Here is a 27,384-nt window from a genome sequence, read left to right as displayed (position 1 = left end):
TTATATGTTTATTACCTATTTAACAAATTTACTTACTGTACATCAAACATAAAAAAACAAGATTTTTACTCCAATTTATTGGTTTTCACACAAGATTTATCAAAAACTACTGCAGATATGATTCTCGGACCTATTTTATTAGACATTTCAGGTCAGAAACCATAAAATATCACCAATTCTGCCCCTTTATTAACATCCTAAAAATTTCACTATGACCTGGAATTCACCAGGGTAGCTGAAATCAAAGTGAAATCTTTCACTAGTTGTTAACTCGCAAACAAAGCATTTTAAGACACATGTTTATACAACTTATTCCATTATTTTCACAAGTAGAATAGGTTATGAAATCACAAGAGAACTTTGTAATAAGCTCTGTATAGTTCATTTACAACCTATGGATCAAAAGATAATGCAAATATTTAAAACTTTTATATAAAAACGAATTATTGTGAAAAATCATCAACATAGATGAAAAGAGAATGAGTATTTTTTTAATTTGTCAGGAGTACTAATGCCATGCAGTTCCAATGATCCTGTAACAACTCTGATGTATATTCTATTCATATAATGGGTCATCATAATTTTATGCAAAGTAGAATTATTTCACTTTACTGGTTCATTTGAAAACTGTGTTGAAAATGACATCTCAAGTTATATAATACTGAGCATAAGGAAAAGTCTGTAAAAGCTGCCGAAATTATAAATGCTCACAACGCAAACTGGATTCTATCTATATCACTAAATTTAACAGCTATTAAAAATTATGCAGATAATTATCTAGTTAAAGGCTCACCTTATTTTGATTAAATCTGGAATATACCTTATAGGTAGTTCTAATTGATTTAAATTGTAAGAAATAAATAAATATATATATTATTATTTTATTATTTATATATATTTATTTATTTCTTACAATTTAAATTTATCAGAACTACCTTTTATCAGTTATGTTCCTCGTAACAGTACACTCATTAAAAATTTCTTATTTCAGTATTGTACAAGTATAACATATATTATTTTGAGACGAAATATTTGGTTTCAGTGAAATTAAGTATGAAATTGGACTCACTTAAAATTAAATAAGTTAATGTAAGAGTTTTGGTAAATGTGCAATGTATATTATTTATGGAGTAAATAACTTAAATTAAATTTTTCTTAAGTTTTAAATTAAATTTAATTGAGTTTAGGTCAAGATTCAATTGAGGTTAGATTGCTTTATAAATAAATTATAAAATTATAAATTACTGATGAAGTCACTATTCAAGACTTCTGCTCAACTTAACCTTAAAAAATCTACCTTATTCAGAATTAAATTTAACAAATCAAATTTATTAGTCAGCAAATAATGTATATTACATATGTATAGTGCAGAGTAACTGCAAAAAAACTTTTTTGGGTGTGGTATTGTTTTACTCTATCTCACCAAAATCTGAGGTGAATCTGTAATTTGACAATTTTCAGTAATGTGATTCTGTGGTTTGCAAATATTAAATAAAACATATTAAATAAAATTTTATTTTTTCAATGATTACTGCTTGGTTTTAATGTGTTTATTTCTGAACTGTTTTAAAACAATTATGACATTAATGCTTACAGTCACACACATGACACCATACTCATACAGAATGTTAACAATTTTTCATAAATTTGAAGTTTAATTTTTTATAAGACTTCACTCTTCTATTGTTTAATGATTTTCAATTTTAAAAAGATTTTTAAGGAGAATACAACTGAACTAATTTACAAAATCATACCATTGCAATGGAATAATTACACCCGATATGCTTATATTTCTCCTACTTGCACATTAAATTTCATAGGGATATATTTCATACGGTCGATTACTTTTACCATATTTCATCCAGATTTAAGAAATTTATCGCTACAGAAAGAAATGTTAATCTGCTCCCATACAATATTTTGAGAACTATACCTAAAAATTACAATTTTAGTACACAGTACGCAAATTCGTAATGTTTTGGAAACTTAACTTGAGAAAGTTAGGTTAGAACATGTTTGTACTAATATTTAAATGTTACTAATCAACAAAGACAAATTATATACATTACCTAACTAAGGATGAAAATTCAATAACTTATCGGTAACAAAAAATCAATTCAAAAATGTAATAAAACACGTGGTGTAAAATATACTCTATATAAACAAAACTTTGTTTTAACAATGAATATACTAAACGACTTAAAGAAACATAAACTTTTACAACAATTTACGAGAATACTTACCCCAAAACATGATGATTTATTTATTACTTTAACTTCTAAGACACTGATAACTATTGTAAATTAAAATTAATAAAATTCAGTCACTATACGCAGTCGAGCCAAGCACAATGATTGTTGAAGACTTTGAAATCCGGTTTCCGGCTAACCAGCATGTGGATATTCTTCCTTCCAAAAATTACCTTGACATATTGAAATACACGTTTAATTCAGTAATGTACAAAAAAAAATCCGTATTTTGAAAAACCATAACTGTTGTTTTTTTCTTTAGATAAAAGAATTACATATGTTGACCAATTTGTATATGTTTTTCTTTTATATTTTTGGGAAAAGTTATTTAAGTTTACTTTTTAGGTTAACATACTGAGAAGAATGTGATTAAGATTAGTTTGGTAATTAAATTGATTTCTCAAATTGATATTTTCTATATGAAATGATATGGGGCAAATGGTTTTATAAAACAAAAATATTAGAGTCAAATAAGTGCATGTATCGATAAGTGCGTTTTTCAGATGAATGTACTCATTCGAATATTTCAAATGCTGCTTTTAAGGCTATATGATTATTTTTAATAACAATTAATTCAGTAACTTTTATTTAACTTATAAAGCAAGGTTAAATGGATAGAAATTGAAAGTTACTTTTTTTAATTAGAATTTTCAAAAATCATCAATAAAAAATATTTGCAGAAAGGCTTATTTTGTTGAATTTTTAAAAAAATATATATACAATGATAAAAATCTAATTAATAAAGTCTTATTTATTGGATGTCCTCTTTTATCTGTCAACAAGGTATTATAAGTTCAATTATGTTTTATAACACAAAGAACATCTCATCTTACTCGCACAACAAAGATAATTTTTTATATTTGGTAAATAACTAAAATGTCAATGTTTTACAATCTTTTTTTAATATATTTTTATTTAGATTTTGATAAATGTAAATTATTTAAGTATTTAGTTTTTTTTTATATAAAATGTAGAGCAATTTTTTATAACTCATCTTTACTTGCTTTGACAAATAAAACTAGTGATCCTCACCTGCTATCTAATTTTAAAAATCTGATATGGACACCACATAACTTCCTTCTACGCCTATTAAATTACAAATACACATTTTTTGCTGCACTTCACTTAGTTATTTAATTTGAAAGTGAGATAGAATTCTTTAATAAAGTGGACAGTTACACAGTTGATGAAATATTAGTTTTTATTAATATGCAAAACTTCCCCTGGAGCAGACATTGATAGTGACCATAATTTGGTGATAATGAAATGTAGATTGGGGTTTAAAAACCTGAAGAAAAGGTGTCAGATGAATCTGTGGAATTTAGAGAAGCTTGAGGAAGAGAGGTAAAGAAGATTTTTGAGCAGGACATCGCAAGAGGTATGAGTAAAAAAGATAAGGTAGAAAATATAGAAGAAGAATGGGAGAATGTTAAAAAGGAAATTCTTAAATCAGCAGAAGCAAACTTAGGCGGAATTAAGAGAACTGGCAGAAAACCTTGGGTTTCAGTCGATATATTGCAACTGATGGATGAGCGTAGAAAATATAAGAATGCTAGTGATGAAGAAAGTAAAAGGAACTATCGGCAATTAAGAAATGCTATAAACAGGAAGTGCAAACTAGCGAAAGAAGAGTGGATTAAAGAAAAGTGTTCAGAAGTGAAAAGAGAAATGAACATGAGTAAAATAGACGGAGCATATAGGAAAGTTAAGGAAAATTTTGGGGTACATAAATTAAAATCTGATAATGTGTTAAACAAAGATGGTACACCAATATATAATACGAAAGGTAAAGTTGATAGATGGGTGGAATATATTGAAGAGTTATACGGAGGAAATGAATTAGAAAATAGTGTTATAGAGGAAGAAGAGGAAGTTGAGGAGGATGAAATGGGAGAAACAATACTGAGATCTGAATTTAAGAGAGCATTAAAAGATTTAAATGGCAGAAAGGCTCCTGGAATAGACGGAATACCTGTAGAATTACTGCGCAGTGCAGGTGAGGAAGCGATTGATAGATTATACAAACTGGTGTGTAATATTTATGAAAAAGGGGAATTTCAGTCAGACTTCAAAAAAAGTGTTATAGTCATGATACCAAAGAAATCAGGGGCAGATAAATGTGAAGAATACAGAACAATTAGTTTAACTAGTCATGCATCAAAAATCTTAACTAGAATTCTATACAGAAGAATTGAGAGGAGAGTGGAAGAAGTGTTAGGAGAAGACCAATTTGGTTTCAGGAAAAGTATAGGGACAAGGGAAGCAATTTTAGGCCTCAGATTAATAGTAGAAGGAAGATTAAAGAAAAACAAACCAACATACTTGGCGTTTATAGACCTAGAAAAGGCATTCGATAACGTAGATTGGAATAAAATGTTCAGCATTTTAAAAAAATTAGGGTTCAAATACAGAGATAGAAGAACAATTGCTAACATGTACAGGAACCAAACAGCAACAGTAATAATTGAAGAACATAAGAAAGAAGCCGTAATAAGAAAGGGAGTCCGACAATCTATCTCCGTTACTTTTTAATCTTTACATGGAACTAGCAGTTAATGATGTTAAAGAACAATTTAGATTCGGAGTAACAGTACAAGGTGAAAAGATAAAGATGCTACGATTTGCTGATGATATAGTAATTCTAGCCAAGAGTAAAAAGGATTTAGAAGAAACAATGAACGGCATAGATGAAGTCCTACGCAAGAATTATCGCATGAAGAACAAAACAAAAGTAATGAAATGTAGTAGAAATAACAAAGATGGACCACTGAATGTGAAAATAGGACGAGAAAAGATTATGGAGGTAGAAGAATTTTGTTATTTGGGAAGTAGAATTACTAAAGATGGACGAAGCAGGAGCGATATAAAATGCCGAATAGCACAAGCTAAACAAGCCTTCAGTAAGAAATATAATTTGTTTACATCAAAAATTAATTTAAATGTCAGGAAAAGATTTTTGAAAGTATATGTTTGGAGTGTCGCTTTATATGGAAGTGAAACTTGGACAATCGGAGTATCTGAGAAGAAAAGATTAGAAGCTTTTGAAATGTGGTGCTATAGGAGAATGTTAAAAATCAGATGTGTGGATAAAGTGACAAATGAAGAGGTATTGCGGCAAATAGATGAAGAAAGAAGCATTTGGAAAAATATAGTTAAAAGAAGAGACAGACTTATAGGCCACATACTAAGGCATCCTGGAATAGTCACTTTAATATTGGAAGGACAGGTAGAAGGAAAAAATGGTGTAGGCAGGCCACGTTTGGAATATGTAAAACAAATTGTTAGGGATGTAGGATGTAGAGGATATACTGAAATGAAACGACTAGCACTAGATAGGGAATCTTGGAGAACTGCATCAAACCAGTCAAATGACTGAAGACAAAAAAAATTAATATCAAATATTTATACAATTATTAATTCAACAAACTTACATAAAATATTAGGATAGAGTAAAAGTCCCTTTATTACTCATATTACTAGATCAGTATTATTCGTATCTTTGTGAGTTGCTTATTAACAAAAGTTTCAGATTTTTGTTGTGTCATATAAATAAAAGTTAATAATAATTAAACTATTTCGTTCAGTGAATTCCTGTATACTGGTTACAAATGTTAATTTCGACCTTACAGTGTAAAATATTCAGTTTTTATTTTTGGATTATTTGGTGAAAAATCAAAAATGAAAAGAAAAAATCATACAGGAAAAAGAAAGATAACATGAAGAAATATATCTCAAAAAAATGACAAGAAGATGAATACGAAGAGGAAGAAAATGTTAAGAACAAGGGAAGATTAAAAAAATGAAGAGATGATCATAAATATAAAGAGGAAGAAAATGTTAAAACGGAAGAAAGAATAAAAACGAAGAAAATATAATAACCAAAAAAAATAAGCAGAAAGAAAATGTTGCAAACAAAGAAAGAATAAAATGTTAAGAGAAGGTGATAAATATAAAGAGGAAGAAAACATTAAAACCAAGGGAAGAATAAAAAGATTGAGAAGATAATGAATATAAATAAAGGGAGGGAAAATTTGATAACTAGAGAACATGTACACAAATTAAGATCAGAAGAATTATATCAAATGATTGGCAACAAAAAACAAATAAACAGAATGATGATCAACTCTGACTTAGGGAGAATATTGTCCAACAATATCAGAAGAGTAATTAACTAAAAGATAAGAACTTTTTGCAATTTATTAAAGATTGGGCATGTATGCCTCAGTGTATATGTTGCTCTTGTGGGGGTTATTTTCCAGTTAACTTTAATGTAATTAAATTAAACAGAAATTCCAGAATAATTAAATAAAATTGAACTAGAAAATCCAAAAATAACAAAATTCTAAATTATAATTTTCAATTAATATTAAATTATCAGCTGTTTAACCAAATCTATTACATATATACATATGTAATAATGCCTATTAAATTCCATGTACATACACATTTTTAAAAGTACTTAAAATTTTATTTCACTAATAACTTCTGATTCTATTCATATATATATATATATATATATATTTATGTTATTGTTGAATAATTATTTATTGTAAAAATGTTTTTACAATCACAGATTAATAATTATTATAATTCAATATATTAAAATTAAAAAGAATAAAGTTAAAAAAGCTATAAAAAAGGAAATGAAGTCTGATTTGATTCAATGTACCTTCCCCTTGTAAGATCCAAATATTTTATAAATAATTAAAATTATTTTGATTATAACTCTGAAACCAATGAAAATAAGTACCACTTATGATATATCACTGAAAAGCTCACAATGAGGGGTTATTACTGCAGTTAAGAAAAAGCCCAAAGTCCAAAATTTTCAGGTTTTGGGCTTTTTTGGTCACTTTTGGTCTAGTAGATTGCAATCAAAAGGGTAGGTGCGTAACTAAATGTTACAACAGTCCTAAATCCAAAATTTCAACATAATACAGCTAATCATCTTTGAGTTATGCAAGATATATACATATGTACAGACATCACGTTGAAACTAGCCAAAATGGATTTAAGGATAGTCAAAATGGGTATTTCCGTTAAAATCTGAAAACTGAAATTTTTTCAAGATCACAATACTTCCTTCACTTTGTACAAGTAAAAAAATTGTCCACAACTCTTGAGTCAATTTTCAAAACAGATTAACTTTCAAATTGTATACTAGGTGAGAGATACATCAACTTTATTTAATGAAGTTAGCAAAGACCAAAATCAATTGAGATTAACAACAAATAAATTAGACTTAAAATTTTTAGAAAATGAACAACAGTTCGAAAAAACCTTTAGCAAAACTTTTTTTTAAAACTAATATAAGTACTTAATAGTTACATACATATGAATAATACTTCTTCTATATATTATACATATGTATTATACATATATATCATACATATGTATAATACGTATGAAGATATAAAACAAAGAAGATCCAAATAACCTTTTACTAAATAAAAATGAAATGAGGTTTTTTTTTAAGAATGAAATGAGATGTAAGATGAATGATGTGACTGATCAAACATTTTTTTTTTCATTAGAAACAGTATTTTCATTTTTAATGAAATCCACCGACAAATTTATTCTTGAACCTGACTCAAATTTGTATTTGATGTAGACTATAAACCACTTTGAAAATATGTAACAGGTTCTCCAACTCAGGTAACTCAGATAAAAAGAAATGCATTTTCCTATTTCAGTCATTTTTGAAAAAAAAACACAAGAATTCATTTCTGAAAATCCTTTTTCTAACAGGTATTTCAATAATCGATATTCTGCTTATGCAGAATGCTTATGCAAATAGTAAACATATATTTTCTAGACTGGTACCATTACATTTATGTCAAGAGATATACAGAAAAAGTAAATAAAATTCTGTTAGTGAAATTTCCTTAATTGTTACTACCTATAGTTATTTTGTTTGTTAAAAACACTTAATATTACTTTTAATGTTTTTAAAGTTTTCTTCAAGCCCAGTATTATTCACAAGATTGAGAAGAGTGCATACCTTACTTGTGAAAATTAAATATTTTTAAATTTTATATAGTAATTTTTTATCTATACATTTATAGATTTTAAATTAATATTCATTTTTAATATATTTTTTACAACTCTTTTGGTAATTATTTAGAAATATAACACACATTCAAAATTTAATTGTCTTGACATATGTTGTTATGTTGTTATGATCAAGATTTTAATAATAAACAAGAAAAAGTGTCGCTCTATCACAGTTTTTAAATTTCATCATCTTTTTGTTCTAGTAATAATGATTTATACTTGGTAAATAACTAAAATATTGTGTTTTTTACAGTTATCTTTGTTACTATATTTTAATTTAACTTTTAGTAAATGGAAATTATTTAAATATCTAAGTGTCTTTTTTTTTTTAATAAAGAGCAATTTTTTTCATTTCTACTTATTTTTTCACATTTTATTAACATATGAGAAAGGGAGAAAAGTCAGTTATGACATAAACATTAGTATTAAAATAGTTATATTTTGATACACTCTATTCAAATAGAAATGACTCGCATATTGCATCAAAAAAAGGGTCAATATGATGCAGTTCCCCACCTAGGGAGTAGAAGACCTTGTTACTAGTAGTAGAGCTTGTGTTTTCTGATAATTCTGAGAGCTATGCCAGCAGTAGTGTAGCTACTGGTAGGGTCTTTCTTGTTGAACAGGTCAAATGTGAAGGGCCAGACTAAGAAGTATTCCATGGCATGGAAATGGCAAACAATCACTTAATGGAGTGGGATTTGTGATAAACAAAGAGTTGGAAGGAATAACTGAAATTAAAAATGTGAATGAAAGAATCATAAAAGCAAAGTAGATAATGCAGAGAGTAAACTCACTGTAATTCAAATATATTCACCACAAACTTGGAGTAGAGAAACCTAAAATGGGAATTTGAGGAACAGTTATGAGACTGTATAGACCCAAGAGAACATAATAGTGAAGGGTGCTTTTAATGTTCAATCTGGAACTGAAAGAAAAGGTTATGAACATGTTCTAGGTCCTCATGGCTATGACAGTCGTAATGATAAAGAAGATCATCTTTTATATTTCTGTATAAGAAATAACCTAACAGTGAAAAACAGATAATTTAAAAAAAAAGACATATTGACTGATGTAATAATAGGAAATCAAATAAAAGATGTGAAAGTTATACTGAGTGAAGACATCAATAGTGACCATCATTTATTTGTGGCTGATATGAGAAAAATAAAAGGATAATAATAAAAAGATACAAAGATTAAAGTATGGGAATTAAATAGATTAGCTAATAAGACTGAAGACCAAAGACAAACACAACTAGGGTTACCAAAGTGTGCAATAAGGCGTGGTGAGGAGAAGTTGAATCTACTTAAACAAACTTTAGTCAGTAAATCAGAGGAGATATGTAGAAGGACTAGTTCAAAAATTCATGAAAAACACACTGTGGTAGAATGAAAGGATTAAGATGACAACACAAGACAGAATTTGCACAAAAAAAGAAATGGATAAAGAAAAACAAAAGATAAATAGGGATGAAGAGATGTTACTATAGAAGGGACAGATTTATAGACTATAGAAGGAGATTACAAGTAAAAAGGATCATAGCTGAAGTAAAGGATAGATGTTGGAGTGATTTTGCAGAGAAATTTGAGAAGGACTGTGAAGGGAATTAAGAAATTACTATAGAGAGTAATTAGTATTGGTAGAAAAGTGAATGAGACTATAAAAGCCATAGAGACTGAAGGATAATTGGTTAGAAATGAAATGGAAATAAGAGTAGTTATTAAGAACTATTTTGACAAACTTGTAAATGGAGAAGAAACAAAAAATGATACCTCTAGAGAGGAGGTAACTGCTTGTGAAGAGGTCCTCAAAGAAGAACCACCAATAACTTGGTCAAAAGTAAAAAATGACAAAGACAATGAAAAGTGGTAAATCATCTGGAGTGGACAAATTAAGTATTATGATCAAGACAGCAGTGGTTTATGGGCATCAGTGGCTAGTGAGAGTGTTACATATGGAAAGAATGAAAGATACCAGCAGAAAGGTGGTGGTGGTGGTGGTTTCGGCGATGGCAATTATTATATTTATAATTAACTATCGAGGTTGCATACCCATTGCCTGATTTGGAGTGTAACCCTACTTGCAATGTGCTACTTCGGAAGTTGCTGCTCACAAAAATGTATCCTATCCCAATCATTAGTCACACTATTGTTTTATTCTAAGTATCATCAGATGCCAAGTGAGACATAGTACCCCTTTTTCACTTCTTCACTGCTCTTATTTAATTTATTATAAAGGATTTATTGTTAACCTTGTCAATTCTAAGTTGAAACAATCTAGGGCAGCTTTTAATCATTTAAATTATATGCATTAAGGTTTGTAAATTAGATATTTGTATTTAAAATTTCAGTTTATTTATTACTGAAAAGTTTTGTGTAGCTTTTAAAGTTATAGGTTACATCATTCAATGCAAATGCATTTCTTACAACAATGTAACTCATACCTGTATTTTAGTGAATAAACATGATATTTTATTTATAAAACAATGGTTTGATATAGTTATATGAAACAAATAATGAAGGACCAAACAAAATTGATTAAAATTTTTAATTTTTAAATATTACAGTTATAAAAATAAATATTATTTTATAGAAAAACTTTACTTTCAAATATTATATAACACAATAATATCTTTATACAGAATATCTCACAAAGAAATGAAAGTAATTTCAGGATAAGATTCTATTGGTGAAAATAAAAAAGTTATAAATATAACTTTGGAAGAACTTAATTTTTTCATTATGGCTTGCGAAAAATTCCACCTTGATTTCTATTCCAATGATAAAATGATGTTAAGTTGAAATTTTTAGGACACAGATTATAGAGAAAAACTGGTAAGTTTCATATGTACTTAAAAATTTTTAAAAAAGGTGGTTAGCAGGATAGTATTTAATAATTTCTGAGAAAATTGTTATGCCTAAAAAATTTGAGTTGAAAAACATACATTTTTAGGTTCAGTGTAACATTTTTTTTTAATTAAAATATTACTTGGAACAGAATTTGTAGATAATTTAATTTTAGAAAATTGATATAGTAAAACTGAATAAAAAAAACTGCAGTTTAAAAAAATTCTACTTTTATTTAAAACAAAGCAGATTGAAATGTGGAAGAAAACATAATTTTAAACTAAATCAAAAATTTTCTTGGTATTGCAAATACCTTGGATATCTCTTTTGTATTGTATCAGAATTGTTTCATATAACTTCAGCACTGATGAAAACTGTAATTTACATGCATTAAAGTTTTTAGCACTCAGTTCTCCTCAAATTATAGAAATTGAAATATTGCAATATTTAAATGTTCTTTACATGTATTCTCACTTTAAACAAAATAAAAAAAACATAATGTTCAAGATGAAGCCTTCCTTTTCCCAACAGGCTATAGTCCCTCAATTAACAAAACTGAAAGTATTATCTTATAAGAAAACAAAATTGAGTCGAAGAAGTTGGCTTTCTTGCTGATTTACTCTTCTTCAGACAATTAAATTAAGAGAAATTGAAGTACTGCAATATTTGAACTGTACTTTGGAAGATGTTCTTTCTTGAAAAATGGTAAATAAAATCATACAGAAGAATCATATGTGATCCCTACTACTCCTCAATTAACAAAAATGTAAATACTGAATAATTGAAACAGTTCTTTTTAAAAATGGGTCTACCTTCTAAAAAAATTATTATATGATAATGTTATCCTAGAGGTTCAGTCCCTCTGCTATCCAAGGGTCTCTAGCTCCCTTTAATTCAAAATTGAAAGATTGGGATACACATCCCTTTTTTCAAAGTGGGAACAATCAAAACTTAACGATACTGAAAGTTAGAGCCATTGTGCCATCTGTGTACTTTCTAAGCCCTTTTAGTAAAGAAAAAGATACATTGCGGTATTAACATCTTTTTTAAATCTACATAGTTTTTCAAAGACATATATAAACCTCTTTAATGTTAAAGAGATTTCTTTACTACAGATAATATTCAATGAGTTATAGCTGAAATTAGTATTTCCAATCTTCAAATTATAAAAATAAAAAAATAAAAATGTATATTGTAATGTTCTAAAATTTTCCTTTGTCTAAATTTCTATTTTTAGAGCAAGTAAAAAATTCAATCACATCCATTATGTCTGAGGCCCTCCTCAGTCGCTTCCAACACTTTTCAGTTATAAAAATTGATAACAGGACCAAATAGTCCTCTCAATTAGCATCAAATTAATAATTAATAATAGTTGAAATTTATACATATAAAATTAAACATTTTTGTGCATAATGCCATCGGTATGGTCTTTTCATATCTTATTGTTACAAAAGAAACCTGATGCAAACAAGCCCAATAGAAACTTATTTTATACTGTTTCTATCAGTTAATTTTTTTTTGTCATATAACAGCAGCACCAGTTTTAGTAAAATTTACATAGGAGGTTCATCATAAACCACAATTAAAATATATTTTACCCTTTAATGTCCAATATTTATAGAGACATTTCCACATCCAACAATTTTCAAACGATTACTCTTACTTCATATTAAAAATGTAAAAATGACATTTGAACCAATTTAGTTTCATAAATGTTTTTTCTGGGAATAATATTTACCATTTCTACAAATGAAAAATTATTCATAAATAAGATGGTCACATGGTATCAAATATGTTATTATTAACAGACTGAAACTGAACATTCCTGCCAATAACTTTTTGTATATAAAATGCTTGTATATTAAATTCCATATGTAAATTAGATTTTACTGTAAAAAGGAAATTAAGCTTTCTGTAAAGAATGCTTTTTATTTTTATGTTTTACACAAAACTGAAGCGATTGTTTAAGTTTTTGCCCATTATTTCAAAGTGACAATTATTTTTATTTTTATTTCTGCTGTTATACTTAATGGCAAAACCTGTTTTAACTAAACTTGCTAATTGAACTTGTTTTAATTAGATATAGCAATTATTTAGTTCAGCTGTTCTCAAATTTTTTGCACTGCTGATGTGAAATGCACATCAGTAATGTACCTTTAAAGTATTAAATATGTAATATGTCTTTAGGTTAGTGATAGAATTATATCTAAGAATAGTAAAGCAATAAAAAATTAATGCTTTTTTAAAGTATGTATTTATTTTATAAAAGAAAAGATCATGTATTACAGTTGTTTTATTTACTACAAATTTTTTAATCGTATATTTATTTTACAAAGAAATGTTATATCATACTTTTACTTACATTACTGATCACAAAAAAAAAAATAAAAATTCAGTGAGGATAGTGCTGTGTGCTTGAAACAAATAAGGAGATGTGGTTCAGTTGAACTTAATTTTAAATGTAAATTTGGATCAAAATTCAGCTTATTACAGAATTAATTTATTTACTGTCATGGTAGCGAAAATCCAGTTTCACAAAAATATGTGAAAGGAAATTGAATTAAAAATAACAATGCTTTTCTTGACAACGATGGATACTAATTTTTAACAACGTTTAGCCAAAATTCACATAATTCTAATTTAATAAATACAATTTTTAAATCTCCATCGCAAGCTAGTTCTATCAACAATTCTGTTTCACAGTTAGTTAGAGTTTCAGGAATGATATCCAGTATGAAAGGGTTTCATAACCATATGAATTTAGAAGTCTTCTTTAAAATATTCTTCAAAAGTTTCAGCAAGCATTAGGAAATGGAATTTTATATTATTGATTAGATTATCTTTCGTTTCAATCTTGGGTACTGTCAAAAAATTTATCAAATTTGAAAAAGACTCCAGGTTTTCCTTCAAAACACAGGTTATTCATTATTTGAAATTTTATGATAGATGTCTTTATTTTGTCATCTATATTTTTTGTCAAAATTGATTTGATATTTCACCTTGCAAATTTAAGTTTAAATCATTGAGGTAATAAAAAATATCTGGAAGTAGTCGATTGTTAAATCCATAGGTAGTCTGTCAATCAATCACGCAGATCTAAATTGGTATCCTTTAGGAACACCTGCACTTCTGAATCTAGTTCAAATGCTTAGTATTTTAACTTTAGAAATCCATTTTACCTCTATGTGTACCAGTAATTAAATGTGGTTACTGCCAGTTTCAGAACACAATTTTGAAAATAAACAGAGTTTGAAGCTCGAGATTTAAAACTCTTAACACGTTGAAGGCTTCCTGGAGAACATGTTTAAGTTGTTCCTGCATCCATTTTACTGCCAAGGTGTCTCTGTGAATGCTGCAGTGAATGAGAGTACAATTTTCTATCACCAATTTTACTTTGGTGACAACACCACCCTATTTTCCTGTCAACTGGACCACCATCAAAACAGAAGCCAACATACTGCTTCCAGTCCAGTCCATTTTCTGTAAAGAAGTCATCCAGCTTTTTGAATATTTCATTGATGGTAGTTCATGTTGATAAATAATCATAAAATAAATAATTATCTTCTTTTTTTTTTAAATACATATTGCATGTAAACCATAACTTGAGCATATTTTCTTTCTTCTGTACTCATTTAGTTGAATGGTGAAAAAAAAATCACTATTTTTGATTGGCGCTGTTAAAGTTATCTTTAATGTACAATGCCATGCTTTCAATTTTGCAGTACTCTGTATCATTTGACAGTGGTATCATATCTAGCTGATGATTCTCCCAACATACAAGTGAAATCTTTTACAGAAGGTAAAAACAGCTCTTCACCAATTGTAGAGCTTTTTCACACTTTACTTTTCTTAAGCTCACTAAGAAAGATATATCATCTATTTTATGAGTACTGTCTGTAAAAGATGGCATCATTTTCTTTGTGCATTTTATCTCTGACAATTTTGAACAAAATCATCCTTATTTTTATTTTCTTAACTTTTTCACCACAACCATTCTCACCAATAATCACATTTAAAAGTACTACATAAATATAAGAGTGGCTATCTAAGGAACCTCAGGTGTGATTATAAGGGTCTACTTATGTTATATTGTAAATTTACAATACATTCCTCAAAATGTCTGTTTAAAATGTAACTGAATTAAAGTTACATGTTAACATATAAAAATAAAAGTTTCTCTTCAACACTGTGGATATGAGAACATTTGAACTCAAAGAACTCCATGTTCGATTCACAAAGATCACAAAAAATTTCGCAGGAATTAAATTAGTTAACACTAATTGAATTAAACCATATAAATAAAATTAAATTTAATGAGCTAAATTTCAGGTGAATTTTCACTCAAGTCTGCAGAACAACATAAAACAGAAGACACTTTTTACAAAAAAAAATCTTTGTAAGCCTTTGCCATCTTGTAATAAAAAATTATTTGCAGGTTTTTTATTAAATTATTTGCAGTATTTGCAAATTAAATTCTATTTTTCAGATTTTGCTTTTCGATTTCATATTATTTCCAAATTAGTGATAATTAACAGAGAAAGTAAATCCCTTCACTACAAAAATGTGTAGTGAAGTTGAATGTATTAACTAAACTAAAAGAACTGACTACAGTTCAGATCAATAAGAAATCCTGGTAATTGGAGATAAAAAAATGAAAATTCACTTTGATTTACATAAAATTGCATGAATTGATGTGTTCCTGCAGGTAACAACTCTTAATATTACCCAAGAGGAAATTCCAAAAAGTGTTTTTCTTAGCAATAGTTCCAAATTTAGTTTGCTGCATTTCTTGTATATTTCCTAAAATGCTTTTCTCTAATCATTAAATAACAAAATAGCATAACTAAATAATAAAATTGAGAAGGAAAACAGCTCAAAATTTCAAAAGTTTAATGAAAATTATTTGACATTTTTTTACTTTAATTTTTTGTAAAATTTATTGTCAACTAGTGAATCATAAAGTGATATTTCTGTGAAGGAGGAAAATCACATTTCACCTCTTGAAATAATAAAAATCTTCCAAGCAAATTGTTTCAGATAAATTTTTTTTAGAACCACTTTAAAATACAAATTAAAGAAAATTTCACTAGAGTGAGAGTAGATTTCATTTTTATTTTTATTGCTATTTTTGGTAAAGTGTATTTTGAACAAGTAAATGACAAAAAAATTATATTACTTCAAGAGAAAATGGCCCTTGGTAAGTCAAAAATATGTGATAAAACAGAAATAGCTGCTAGCTTCACAATCAGAATATTGAACTGATTATGATTGATAAGTATCATGGCTTAATAGAGCTACAGCAGACAAAACATCATCAGTTAAAACATTGTACCATCAAGCTCTACTTCAGAATTAGAATTTCCACAAATCAAGATCTTTTCTTACTAAAATATAAAAAGTTGTAAGAAAATATGATTCTGAGATTTGCTGTCACAGATATAAACAATGTCCCATAACCTCAATGCTTTGAAGTAATGGGTCATTGATTGATTATTTGATTAAAACAAAATGAAAGGAAATACCACATGAGCCCATTGGAATTGGGTTTCAAGTAACTAGATAATCAATGTTGATGAAGTAGAGAGCTAGTGATGGTGATTGAAGGGGAAGGTTCCCAAGCACTGTATAATATCATAGACTTAGATGCTTGTATGTGAAACCAGCATTTATTGAAAAATTCAGGCAGTTAGATAATATAGAGCTGTTTTTCTAACTTGAATTGGCAGTAATTTATGCATTAAAGTGTCAGTAGTTAAATAATTTTCTTATTTGCTTGTAAAACCAAATATTTCTCAATCTTGCGCCATTCAATTAGCAGTGTACTGTCTATCGATGTTTATGTTAAAATTACAAAAAAAGCATGTACTATCATTTCTTACAGTGTACAGGATGATGTATGACCAGGATAATGTATATATTTCCAAAACATTACAGCTCATAATGAAGGATGAAACTGATTGGTTAAAAGTTACACAGATTTTTTTTATTCCTGCATTATGGCAGTAACCTCCCCATGATGTGATTGACAGCTATGTTTAACTAAAATCAATGGTTTATAAAGAAAACAAAAAACACAAAAAAGTTCCTCATGATGAATTAATGCTTATACCAGAACTGCCACAAGAATATAACATGGAATCTCAGCCAGAGCCTAGAGAGATTTCACTTGCAATACTACTAAACCAGCACACCAATTAACCAATTTTTTAGACCTTAAGTTTCAAACTGAATACAATAAAAACATTTTTGGGACACCTTTAAAAACATCTAAAGCAGAGGTTCCCAAACTTATTTTTCTCATAGACCACTTTCAAAATTTTGCTGGTTCTGGTGGACCCCCGCAGCTACATTTCTACCATATTTCCAGTCGACGGAAAATGTGAAGATTAGATCTAACTATGAAAATTTGCATTACGGCTGAGTTCCACGAACTAACAGCTTTCGAAAAAAAAAAGTGAGAATTGATTGGTTAATTTTTGATTGACTGTGCTGTGAGTGGATGTCAAAAAAGTAAAGTTGGCCAATCAAAAAAAAGTAGATGTCAAAAATGTAAAGTTGGATGGAAATCCAACTTTACATTTTTGACATCTACTCACTGCACAAGAAAGCAATCAGTTCTCACTTATTTTATTTAGAAAACTTCCCATTCAGAGTGGTAAAAAGCAAAAGAAAAATAGTATATTTTTTGTGTTGCATTTATTCAAATATGTAATCATTACACTATTAATTATTATTGTTATCATATTGCAATGTAATATAATAAAATTGTCATAATATAATTAAAATTAAACATTAATAACGTAATGTAACTTCTACAATGACAATCACAAAATAGTTACAATTTTAATGGGAGGGATGTACTAGATTGATAGCAAAGTCAAGCCAACATTTTAGTTCTTCACTATCGAAACTAGATGAATTTTCGTGGACCCCCGCTTACGAATTGTGAACCCCCATTTTTTTGCCACGCCAACATAGACCCCCGTCGAGTCTCCCGTGGACCCCTGGGGGTCCACCTGGACCACTTTGGGAATCAATGATCTAAAGCATGTTCCTTAGAAATATATAAGCTCTCATCTACTTGGAGATTGTGGAAGAGTTTCTTTTTCATTCCACATCAAGGGCTGCAATATGTCTTTGAAGACATATTTTCTCTAGTCATTTGGTTTTCTTTCCCCAGATTAAAAGAGCTATCTTTAACAAGTAGATTCAAAAATTCAATCTAGATACTTCATGAGAATAGTGGAATCAAAATTTTTTAGCTGATTTCTGCTGGACACTGGTGCTAGTAACATTATTAACTGAGCAATTATAGAAAAAATTAGAGAGTCATACTACTTTGCAAGTTCGATATCAAATCGTATTTTCATATCTTACTAGCACCACAATATCTGCTATCTATCATCTTAGCATCAGTCTATATAGACTGATGTAAAGGGCCCGAAAATGGGCCCTTTACATCCATTTCGGACTTTGTTAAATTCTATTCACTTTTGGTTTTATCTGTGATACTAGTTGTAAGTTTTATTCATCTTTTAGAATAGCTTTATTTTTTTTATTAAAAAAAAAATTCCGGGCAATGATAACGCGCAGGCGTTTTTCGCCCCCTCCCCCCAAAAAAAGAAAAAAGTCTATATAGATTACTACAAATTTTTCCAGGGATGAGAAAAAAAATTGTCCATAAGTGTTATTAATGTACATGGGATAATTTCAGTAAAAATAACTTTCTAAGTAATCTAATCAAGGTATTAATATTAAATTATATGTTGTTTGTATTATAGAATTGAGGACCAAGTGGGATAACTGATACTAATTTTAATGGGTGAATTGATTTTTCATGACCTATTGGATCCACTACAACACTGTCTTTGCTGACTGGCTTAGCAAAGACAACACATTATGCTTCAGGTTATTATCCTGGTTTAAAAAATTGAAAACCAGTATCAGCCCATAGAATTTCTATACACCACTTAGCTTATAATCATAAATAATATAACTGTATCAAATAAAAATTATAATACTAAAAATAGGTGAGGAAAATGAATACTGGCATAAAAATTACTTTTCCAGCCATTTTTTTAATAAAAACATTCTTACTTTTATCAGAGCAAAAGGGAATTTGTTTGAAGGACATGTGACACATCATTGTTGGCCATATAGTTAGTCACACATTCATCATAAATTATTCACGCATTCATGTGCTATTCTGTTACTTATAATTAAAACATTTAAAAAAAAAATATTTTAATTTATTTTTTTATTTATTTATTAAGACAATATAATACTGAGTCTCTTTTTAAACGTACATTTCTTTATCCTTGGTCAGCATGGTGAAATGTGAAACAGTATTTAAAAATATTACACTTACAGACAAAAAAACATTTTTAATGTTTATCTAAATGTGATACCATTTTTGAACTGCTTTTTTGCATACATTGCAGATCTGTAAATACAATTTTTCTATCACCATAAGTTTTAAATAAATTATGCTTCAAAAAAAATTAAGGGAAAGTATAGTTAAAATTTGTAAAATTTATAATTTTGCGTGGTCATACCTGTGTTAGAATGATTTTGATGATTCTTTTCTTTTATAAATAGCCTCAGGCACATCTAAAATTAATGTCCAACTGTAATTGGCTAGCATGTTAGTATTCAATTTTCCTTTATAGCCGCTTTACATCACCAAAATGTCTTCGTGGAAACGTTCACCATGTTCGTCACTTACATCTCTGAGGTTATCCGGGAAAAAATCCAGATGTGAGTGGAGGAAATGTATTTTGAAAGACATATTACACCCCATAGCTCTGTATGAAGCAAGAAGTTGATTAACAATATCGTGGTAATTGTTGGATTTTTGTTTGCAGGGAAATTTTTTGCAAACATCTTTAAATGAAGCCTAAGCTGCACTTTCTACATTATTTAACATTGAGTTAAATACATCATATTTGACCAACTCTCTTATTTGAAGATGAGCAAATATTGCTTCTTTAATTTTTCCTTCACTTACATTTGGAAATTTCTACCTGATGTACAAAAATCAGGGACTATACTTCTTGATTGTATTTACAAAATTTTTCATTTGTCCTAGCTTGATATGGTGAGGGGGTAAAAATACTTTTTTGGGTTCAACTAAGGGCTCATGAATAATATTTTTCCCATTCGGAGTTAAGTTGGCTCGTTTCTTCCACTCTTTGGTAACATAATCTTTATCCCTAGCTCGGTTGTCCCTTCACAAAGAAAACACATGTACTTAGTATAGCATAACTGCATGCTGAACAAAATAGTTATAACTTTCAAATCATCATTTTCCAGCTACATTTTTTATGATATATTTTTTTAATGATATGCTTTTTTAATTAAAGGTGTAATATTTTTTCTATTTGATTTTACAGTAAATTCACCAAATACATAACAAAAGGTGTCCACATCATTTACACAATTTCAAGGCATTATGACACTGCACTGTTAACAAACTTAGTAATAAGACTGAACAAAATTAATTCATTCCTAAATCCAGTGCTTAATACAAACAACACAGCTGTGTTTTCAGCTACATGCTTTGATCTGCACAGATATGATTAATCTTGTCCATAAAGACCCACTCTTCAGTATTGATATGATGTCATAATATGTGACTATAATATAATTTAATTATTTGTCTAGTATTGTTTACTTATAGCTTACAAATTATGTTAACAAAGTTAAAGAATAAAAAATGAGCTAACAAAATACAAGATAGGAACTTAAAATGCTAACTGTACGTTGAAAAATGAAAAATACCCTTTAATTAAAATTTAAAAATTTTTCAAAAATGGATGATGGTAGAAAGATTCGGAGTTCGTACTCATTTTCAGCATCAAAAAACAGATTAAAATCACATATCGCATATTAGGAAACAAAAATCAGTGTTATTATTAACTCTCTTAAATAGTTATATGGAACTTCAAGAAGAGCTTTTTGGGAAAACTATGCAACTTGTATTATAATAGGAGTTGTCACTATTAGTATTGTTAATTATGTTTATCTTAAAGAAGTTAGAACTCCTTTTGTTTATTGAGATCTTGGATTTTGTGTACATCAAATGAGATACATATTGAGATCTTTTAGTGATGACATATTACATATTGAGATCTCTAGTGTACATCAAATATAAAATTTTGAATGATGTAATAAGTGTTTTTGAGTGTGTCCTTTATTTTTTATGTGTTCTTTTTATTGTAGTTTAATGTGTATCTAGTATGTTCAGTGTATTAATTAATTAAACTACTACAGTTTAATTTGTATATTTTGTTATTGTGTTGTTCTATGTAAAACTATTGGTACCTGTTGTTACAGTTTATAACTTGGTTTTTGTTTTGTTAGCATTTGATGTGAAACTGGACATTTCTTACTACTTTTTAAAGTCTTTCTTTCCTGAAAATGATAATTGTTGGTTGATATATGCTGGCATTATGTTCATTCTGTCACTAGTTGTGTTTTTTTTATTTTGTTCTGCAATTTATGTTACTTGTTTTGTGTAAGAGGGGTTGGTTGCCATTAAAGTATGTCAGATCTTTTATAGCATTGCATTGTTGCCAGCTACAAATGTGTGTGTGTGTGTGTGTGTGTGTGTGTGTGTGTGTGTGTGTGTGTGTGTGTGTGTGTGTGTGTGTGTGTGTGTGTGTGTGTGTGTGTGTGTGTGTGTGTGTGTGTGTATGTGTATGTATGTGTGTGTGTGTGTGTGTGTGTGTGTGTATGTGTGTGTGTGTGTGTGTGTGTGTGTGTATGTGTGTGTGTGTGTGTGTGTGTGTGTGTGTGTGTGTGTGTGTGTGTGTGTGTGTGTGTGTGTGTGTGTGTATGTATGTGTGTGTGTGTGTGTGTGTGTGTGTGTGTGTGTGTGTGTGTGTGTGTGTGTTTGTTTGTTTGTTTGTTTGTTTGTTTGTTTGTTTGTTTGCTTGCATGCATGGATGCCTGGTAGTGTAATATATATAACAAATATGGTTGTTTGTGCTAGATTTGTTGTGGAAAATTATGTTGCTTTAATGGGATTTCTATATTTTTTTAAAAGTATGGTTTGTTAGTTACTTTGGATATAATAAGGTCAAAGAACTTAAGTGATTTGTTATGCACCTATTCTGTTGTAAATTGTAAGTTAAAATATACATTTTTATTTGTAAGGAATTCGTAGCAAATTTCTTACTATAGGAGTTTGATTTCAACAAAGTGATGCATGTTTCATCTACATGTTTTTCATTGTGAAATGTTTCCAATTGTAGTAAACATATTTCAGCAGACTAGCAGAGATGTTTGGATTTGGAAAGCCTGATAGTTTTTTTTATTACGGGTGAAGAAATGTTATTTTGGCGATAAAGGAAACACCAAAAGTGTTTTGGTTATGTTCTGGTGACATTTTTTCTTTATGTATATTTTTAGTTGTTAATATGTGAAAACAACAACAATCTTGCAAAATCGCTAACATTTTTAGGAAAAACACACACAAAGATGAGCAACACTAACAAAACTCACTGAAAGAAACACTAATCATAGAGTATTCAAATTAAGCTGGAGAGATTACACCAAGTGCTATAGGATAGATCCACATTCACTTACAATCACATGGAACAGATGTGATGTTACAAATAACAAAATTAGATTTTGTAAATCATAGAATCAGGGGATCATCACAATAATACATTCATCACATTGTGGAAATTTCTTGTATCATGTAAAAGTAGTTTTCAACACACTTGAACAACATGGAATTCACACACAAAATTTGACAAAAAATAGCATTCTAACTGAACAATTATATAGATTGTATACTTTATTTGATTATTAGTTAACCTTTATAAACATTAATAACATAATTAAAACAGTGTTACTGGAGATACTCCACTAAGGAGCAGCCAATGATTTACTTTGAAAGGTTTTTGCATGAAATAGTTTCATTATTTTGAAATTGTATTATTTAATAATAATAATTCTAATCTTTATAGCACTTATTCCTTTGTTTGGATTATTTGATTTCATAGTTAAGTAATAATTTACTATCTAAAACTATTATATCACCATTACTAATTCTTCCTCATCTAAGCTTATCCTTCTATTTCCATATTCAAATATACCAACCCAAGAGCAGTTTTTTGATTAAAGTTCATACACATCTTGCTTTGAATTAAAGTATATTACAGATTTAATATTTGAAAGACCTCCTCTTGAGTTATTTTCAGTTAGAAATTTCATTTTATTACTATTTTACGTTTGAACAATTTGTTCCTAGGGGTATGCAACAATATTTCACTAATGAAAAGAAGAATAAAGAAAAAAATTGTACATATATTATTTTTTCAATCTTATTCTTTTACAGAGCTTCAAATTTCTGTTATTTACACATTATCAAGTATTAATTACGAGGGTAAGTCAATTATTATTCGCAATTTAGTTATATTTTTGTTTATGTTGGTAGTACTGTCGTGTTGCGTGGTGACGCATGCGTGGTTTAATTGTTGTTACGTCTGTGCCGGTTTGATGCTGCTAGGTTAGTTCCATTATCGCTGCCCTGCTGTTAACCATGGCTGCTCCGCTACCTGTTTGCACCAAAGAAGAGCAATGTTCAGTGATCTGTTTTTTGTGGTTGGAAGGTGCATCAAAGGTCGAAATTCATCGAAGACTTTCGGTACAGTACAGGAATAGTGTGTTGTCGCAACGGAGTGTCTACGAATGGATTGAAAAATTCAAAAATGATCGCACAAATGTTACGCACGACGAAGGAGCCAGACAACCGTTTACCGCCACAAATGAGAAAAACATTGAGCGTGCACATGACATCGTTTTCTTAGACAGACAAGTAATTATTGATGAAGTGGCACATCGTCTGCAAATTAGTGACGGTTCTGCCAACGAAATCATCCACAACAGACTTGGATTTCATAGTCTCTGCAAGATGAGTGCCAAAACAACTCACATAGTTGCATAAACAAACGCCCTTGGACATCTGCCAAAAACATTTGGATCGCTATGGTAATGAACGGGACATCTTCTTAGACAGAATCATCACTGGTGATGAAACATGGATCCATCATTACGAGCCGGAGAGTAAACAGCAGAGTATGGAATGGAAACATCCAAATTCGCCCTGCAAAAAGACTTCAAGATGCAATATTCCGTAGGAAAACTGATGCTTACGGTTTTTTGGGACTCACAAGGCCCAGTATTGGAACATTAAGAGGAAAGGGGCACGACAATAAACAGTGCGCATTTCAGTGAGATGCTTACTGCCAAGCTGAAGTCTGCAATTTGAAGCAAATACCGAGGACTGCTGTCGAAAGGTGTTGTGTTATTGCACGACAGTGCCCGTCCACATACTGCTGCCCACACTGCTAAAACGCTCCAGAAACTCAACTTTGAAGTACTGGCTTATCCTCCATATAGTCCTGATCTTTCCCTTCTGACTACCACTTGTTTGGTCCACTCAAAGAGGCCTTAAGGGGGCCGTCGATTTACCCCAGACGAAACAGTGAAAGAAACGGTACATTCCTGGCTTGCAGCTCAACTGAAAACCTTCTTTTATGAGGGCATTAGGAAGCTTGTGCAGCGATGGGCCAAGTTCGTTGAAATGCAAGGGGACTATGTTGAAAAATGATGTACATGTAAGTTTCCTATCTGTATTGCAATAAAATTGATAACTACATTGCGGATAATAATTGACGTACCCTTGTAGTTATATCTTCAAGAGTTATTAAAAACGATGGTACACCTCAGAAGACCTTATCTTTGGCTATTATTTTCATGAACACCTATGCTAAATAATTTAGAAATAGTACCACTTGTAATAAATATAGTTATTTCTTTCTCACAGACATATTAATTCCATTTGCTTATGACAAGATCTCATGATTCCAAAAGGTGTATGTATCAACTGAAAGTTTAAATACTTGAATCTTCTCAAAATGTTCTGATGTATGAGAATTAATCATTCCTAACAAGAACTGTGAATTAAATAAAATCTGTTTCAGATCAATTATTTGGAAATAATGATACTATTTAAAGATTATCTTTTCTTTTTTTAATAAAATATTCCTTCTTTCTTTTTTTAACACTAGATAAGTATCACAGGAGGTCATAATTTAAATACTAAATTTTATGTATTTCATATTTTATCTATTTTCTATGAAGCTGTTAATAATTGTTATTGGCAGAAATAAGTTTTTAATTACAATGAATGATACTCAGTTTTCAGTCCTTTGTAATGATATCCAACATGTACACATTGTATTTGGCAGTCTCCTATAAATAACCCATCGGGTTGGTCTGTTGGTGAACTTGTCATCGCAAATCAGGTGGTATTATGAAGTCGAGAGTTCTAAGGTTCAAATCCTAGTAAAGGCAGACACTTTTATATGGATTGGAATACTAGATCGTGGATACCAGTGTTCTTTGGTGGTTGGGTTTCAATTAGCTGCAAATTTCATGAATGTACAAAACTACATTTCATTTATATTCATACATTTCATCCACATTCATCCTCAGAAGTAATCCCTTATGGTGGTTCTGGAAGCTGAACAGAAAAAGTAAGTCTCCTATGAATATAGGTTTGGTTTGATTAACTCTGGTCTCTGCCCGGATTATAGGGTAAACGATACTATGAACCATGTCCTTTATGTTTGCCCACAGTATGAGGCTGAATGTACAGAGTTGTTAGGGAACTTGAGAGAGTAAACACCTTTCTGGATGTGCGGGTTAACTGGAAAACTTGCAGGGAATGGTCGATAGTGGCTGGCTTCCTTCGATTTCTTACCCTGCGCAGATGAGCTGAAGGGCTCTGTTTAGAGTAGTAGGTGACTGCCTAGACATTTGATTGGCCCAAGGTAAACGCACTGTCATCGAGCCTTGATTGAGTTGTAAATATGTAGCAGTATCATGATTGGTGACATGGTGTCTGTCCTACCGAGAATGAGGTGATTTAAGATAATAGTTCTGCGATGAGCTGTACGGAGAGCTCATGAGGTCTGTCCTCAACTCCCTGCAAACCAGACCAGGGTAAAGTAAATGTCATGTGGGACTGCGATTGAGCTGAATGGGAGAAAGAGGTCTGTCCTCCAGTCCTTGGTGGACCAGACCAGAGTCCAATTCCAAAGAAATTAGGGTTAAATTAATCAATTATCATAACTTAATTGGGAACTAGGTCTAAATTGCCGTTGTTGCAAACAACACATTTTAAGTGGTATGATTTAGCGCTGAATTAAACTCGTTTAAATAAGTTAAGACATTTACAGTCACATTGCTAGTTAAGGTATGTAGTGGACTAGGCACAGGATTTATGGTTCCACGGACTCAGTTAGTTAGTTCAGAGGGCAACAAAGTAGGACAGAAGAGAGAAGATATCTGAAAGAAGCCTTCAACGATGGCTAAGGCTGAGCTAAAAATCACTGATGTAAATGTCTATCAAAGCATTTGCATCTGTGGCATCCCAATTGAGGCCTGGCTGATGACTGTGAGATTTAATCAGTTAGAGGATCAAAAGACAACCTCTATTAAACCTCATCAGGGCTAGGAGGCCCTTTGGACCTGGTTGGTCTAGTGGTGAACTTGTCATCACAAATCAGCGATTTTGAAGTCAAGAATTTTAAGATTCAAATCCTAATAAAGGAAGTAACTTTTGTACTGATTTGAATACTAGATCATGGGTGCAGATGTTCTTTGGTGGTTGGGTTTCAATTGCCACACATCTCAGGAATGTTCGACCTGAGACTGTTCAAGACTACACTTCATTTACATTCATACATATCATTCTTATTCATCCTCTGAAGTAATACCTTATGATAGTTCTGGAGGCTAAACAGAAAAGAGAATCTCCTATGAGTAGCCCACCGGGCTAGTCTAGTGGTTAACTCATCATCACAAATCAGCTGATTTTAATGACGAGTTAGCTACTAGACCAGCCTGGTGGGCTGGTCTAATGGTTAATTTTGGGTTAGATGGTTAAATGTAATTTGGATAAACTGGAATGGTAGAAATTTTTAAAAGATAATTCTGGCTAGAAAAATAAATTATTGGTTTCTTCATTTATAAGTATTTTTGGCTATTTTATTATAGATTTTAAAGGGAATTCATTGAGTTGAATTCCCTTTAAAGTAGAAGTTTTGCCCCTTGCTTGAATTTTTGAGTTCAAAGTATTGTTAGAAATAGATGAAGTACTGTTAAAATAACCAAAATATTCTAGTTTTAATAACAGCAATTACTTACCGAAACCT

At 29.9% G+C, this 27,384-nt stretch overlaps 1 protein-coding gene across 2 annotated transcripts in view; it reads right to left on the bottom strand.

Moving 5' to 3' along the window:
* Positions 1–2,398, bottom strand: part of LOC142317886 (46 kDa FK506-binding nuclear protein-like) — a 77,180-nt gene extending 74,782 nt beyond the window's left edge. For both annotated transcript variants that reach the window (XM_075354430.1, XM_075354434.1), the window contains exon 1: positions 2,244–2,398. In XM_075354430.1, the coding sequence (XP_075210545.1) occupies positions 2,244–2,253 (10 nt within the window). In that variant the 5' untranslated portion in view covers positions 2,254–2,398. The remainder of the gene's footprint in view (positions 1–2,243) is intronic.
* Positions 2,399–27,384: the final 24,986 nt, after the last annotated feature.

This window comes from Lycorma delicatula, chromosome 1, assembly GCF_047948215.1.
Source record: "Lycorma delicatula isolate Av1 chromosome 1, ASM4794821v1, whole genome shotgun sequence".
NCBI lineage: Eukaryota > Metazoa > Arthropoda > Insecta > Hemiptera > Fulgoridae > Lycorma > Lycorma delicatula.
The sequence above is the reverse complement of the archived record's forward strand: the minus strand, read 5'-3'. Positions and strand labels throughout refer to the sequence as shown.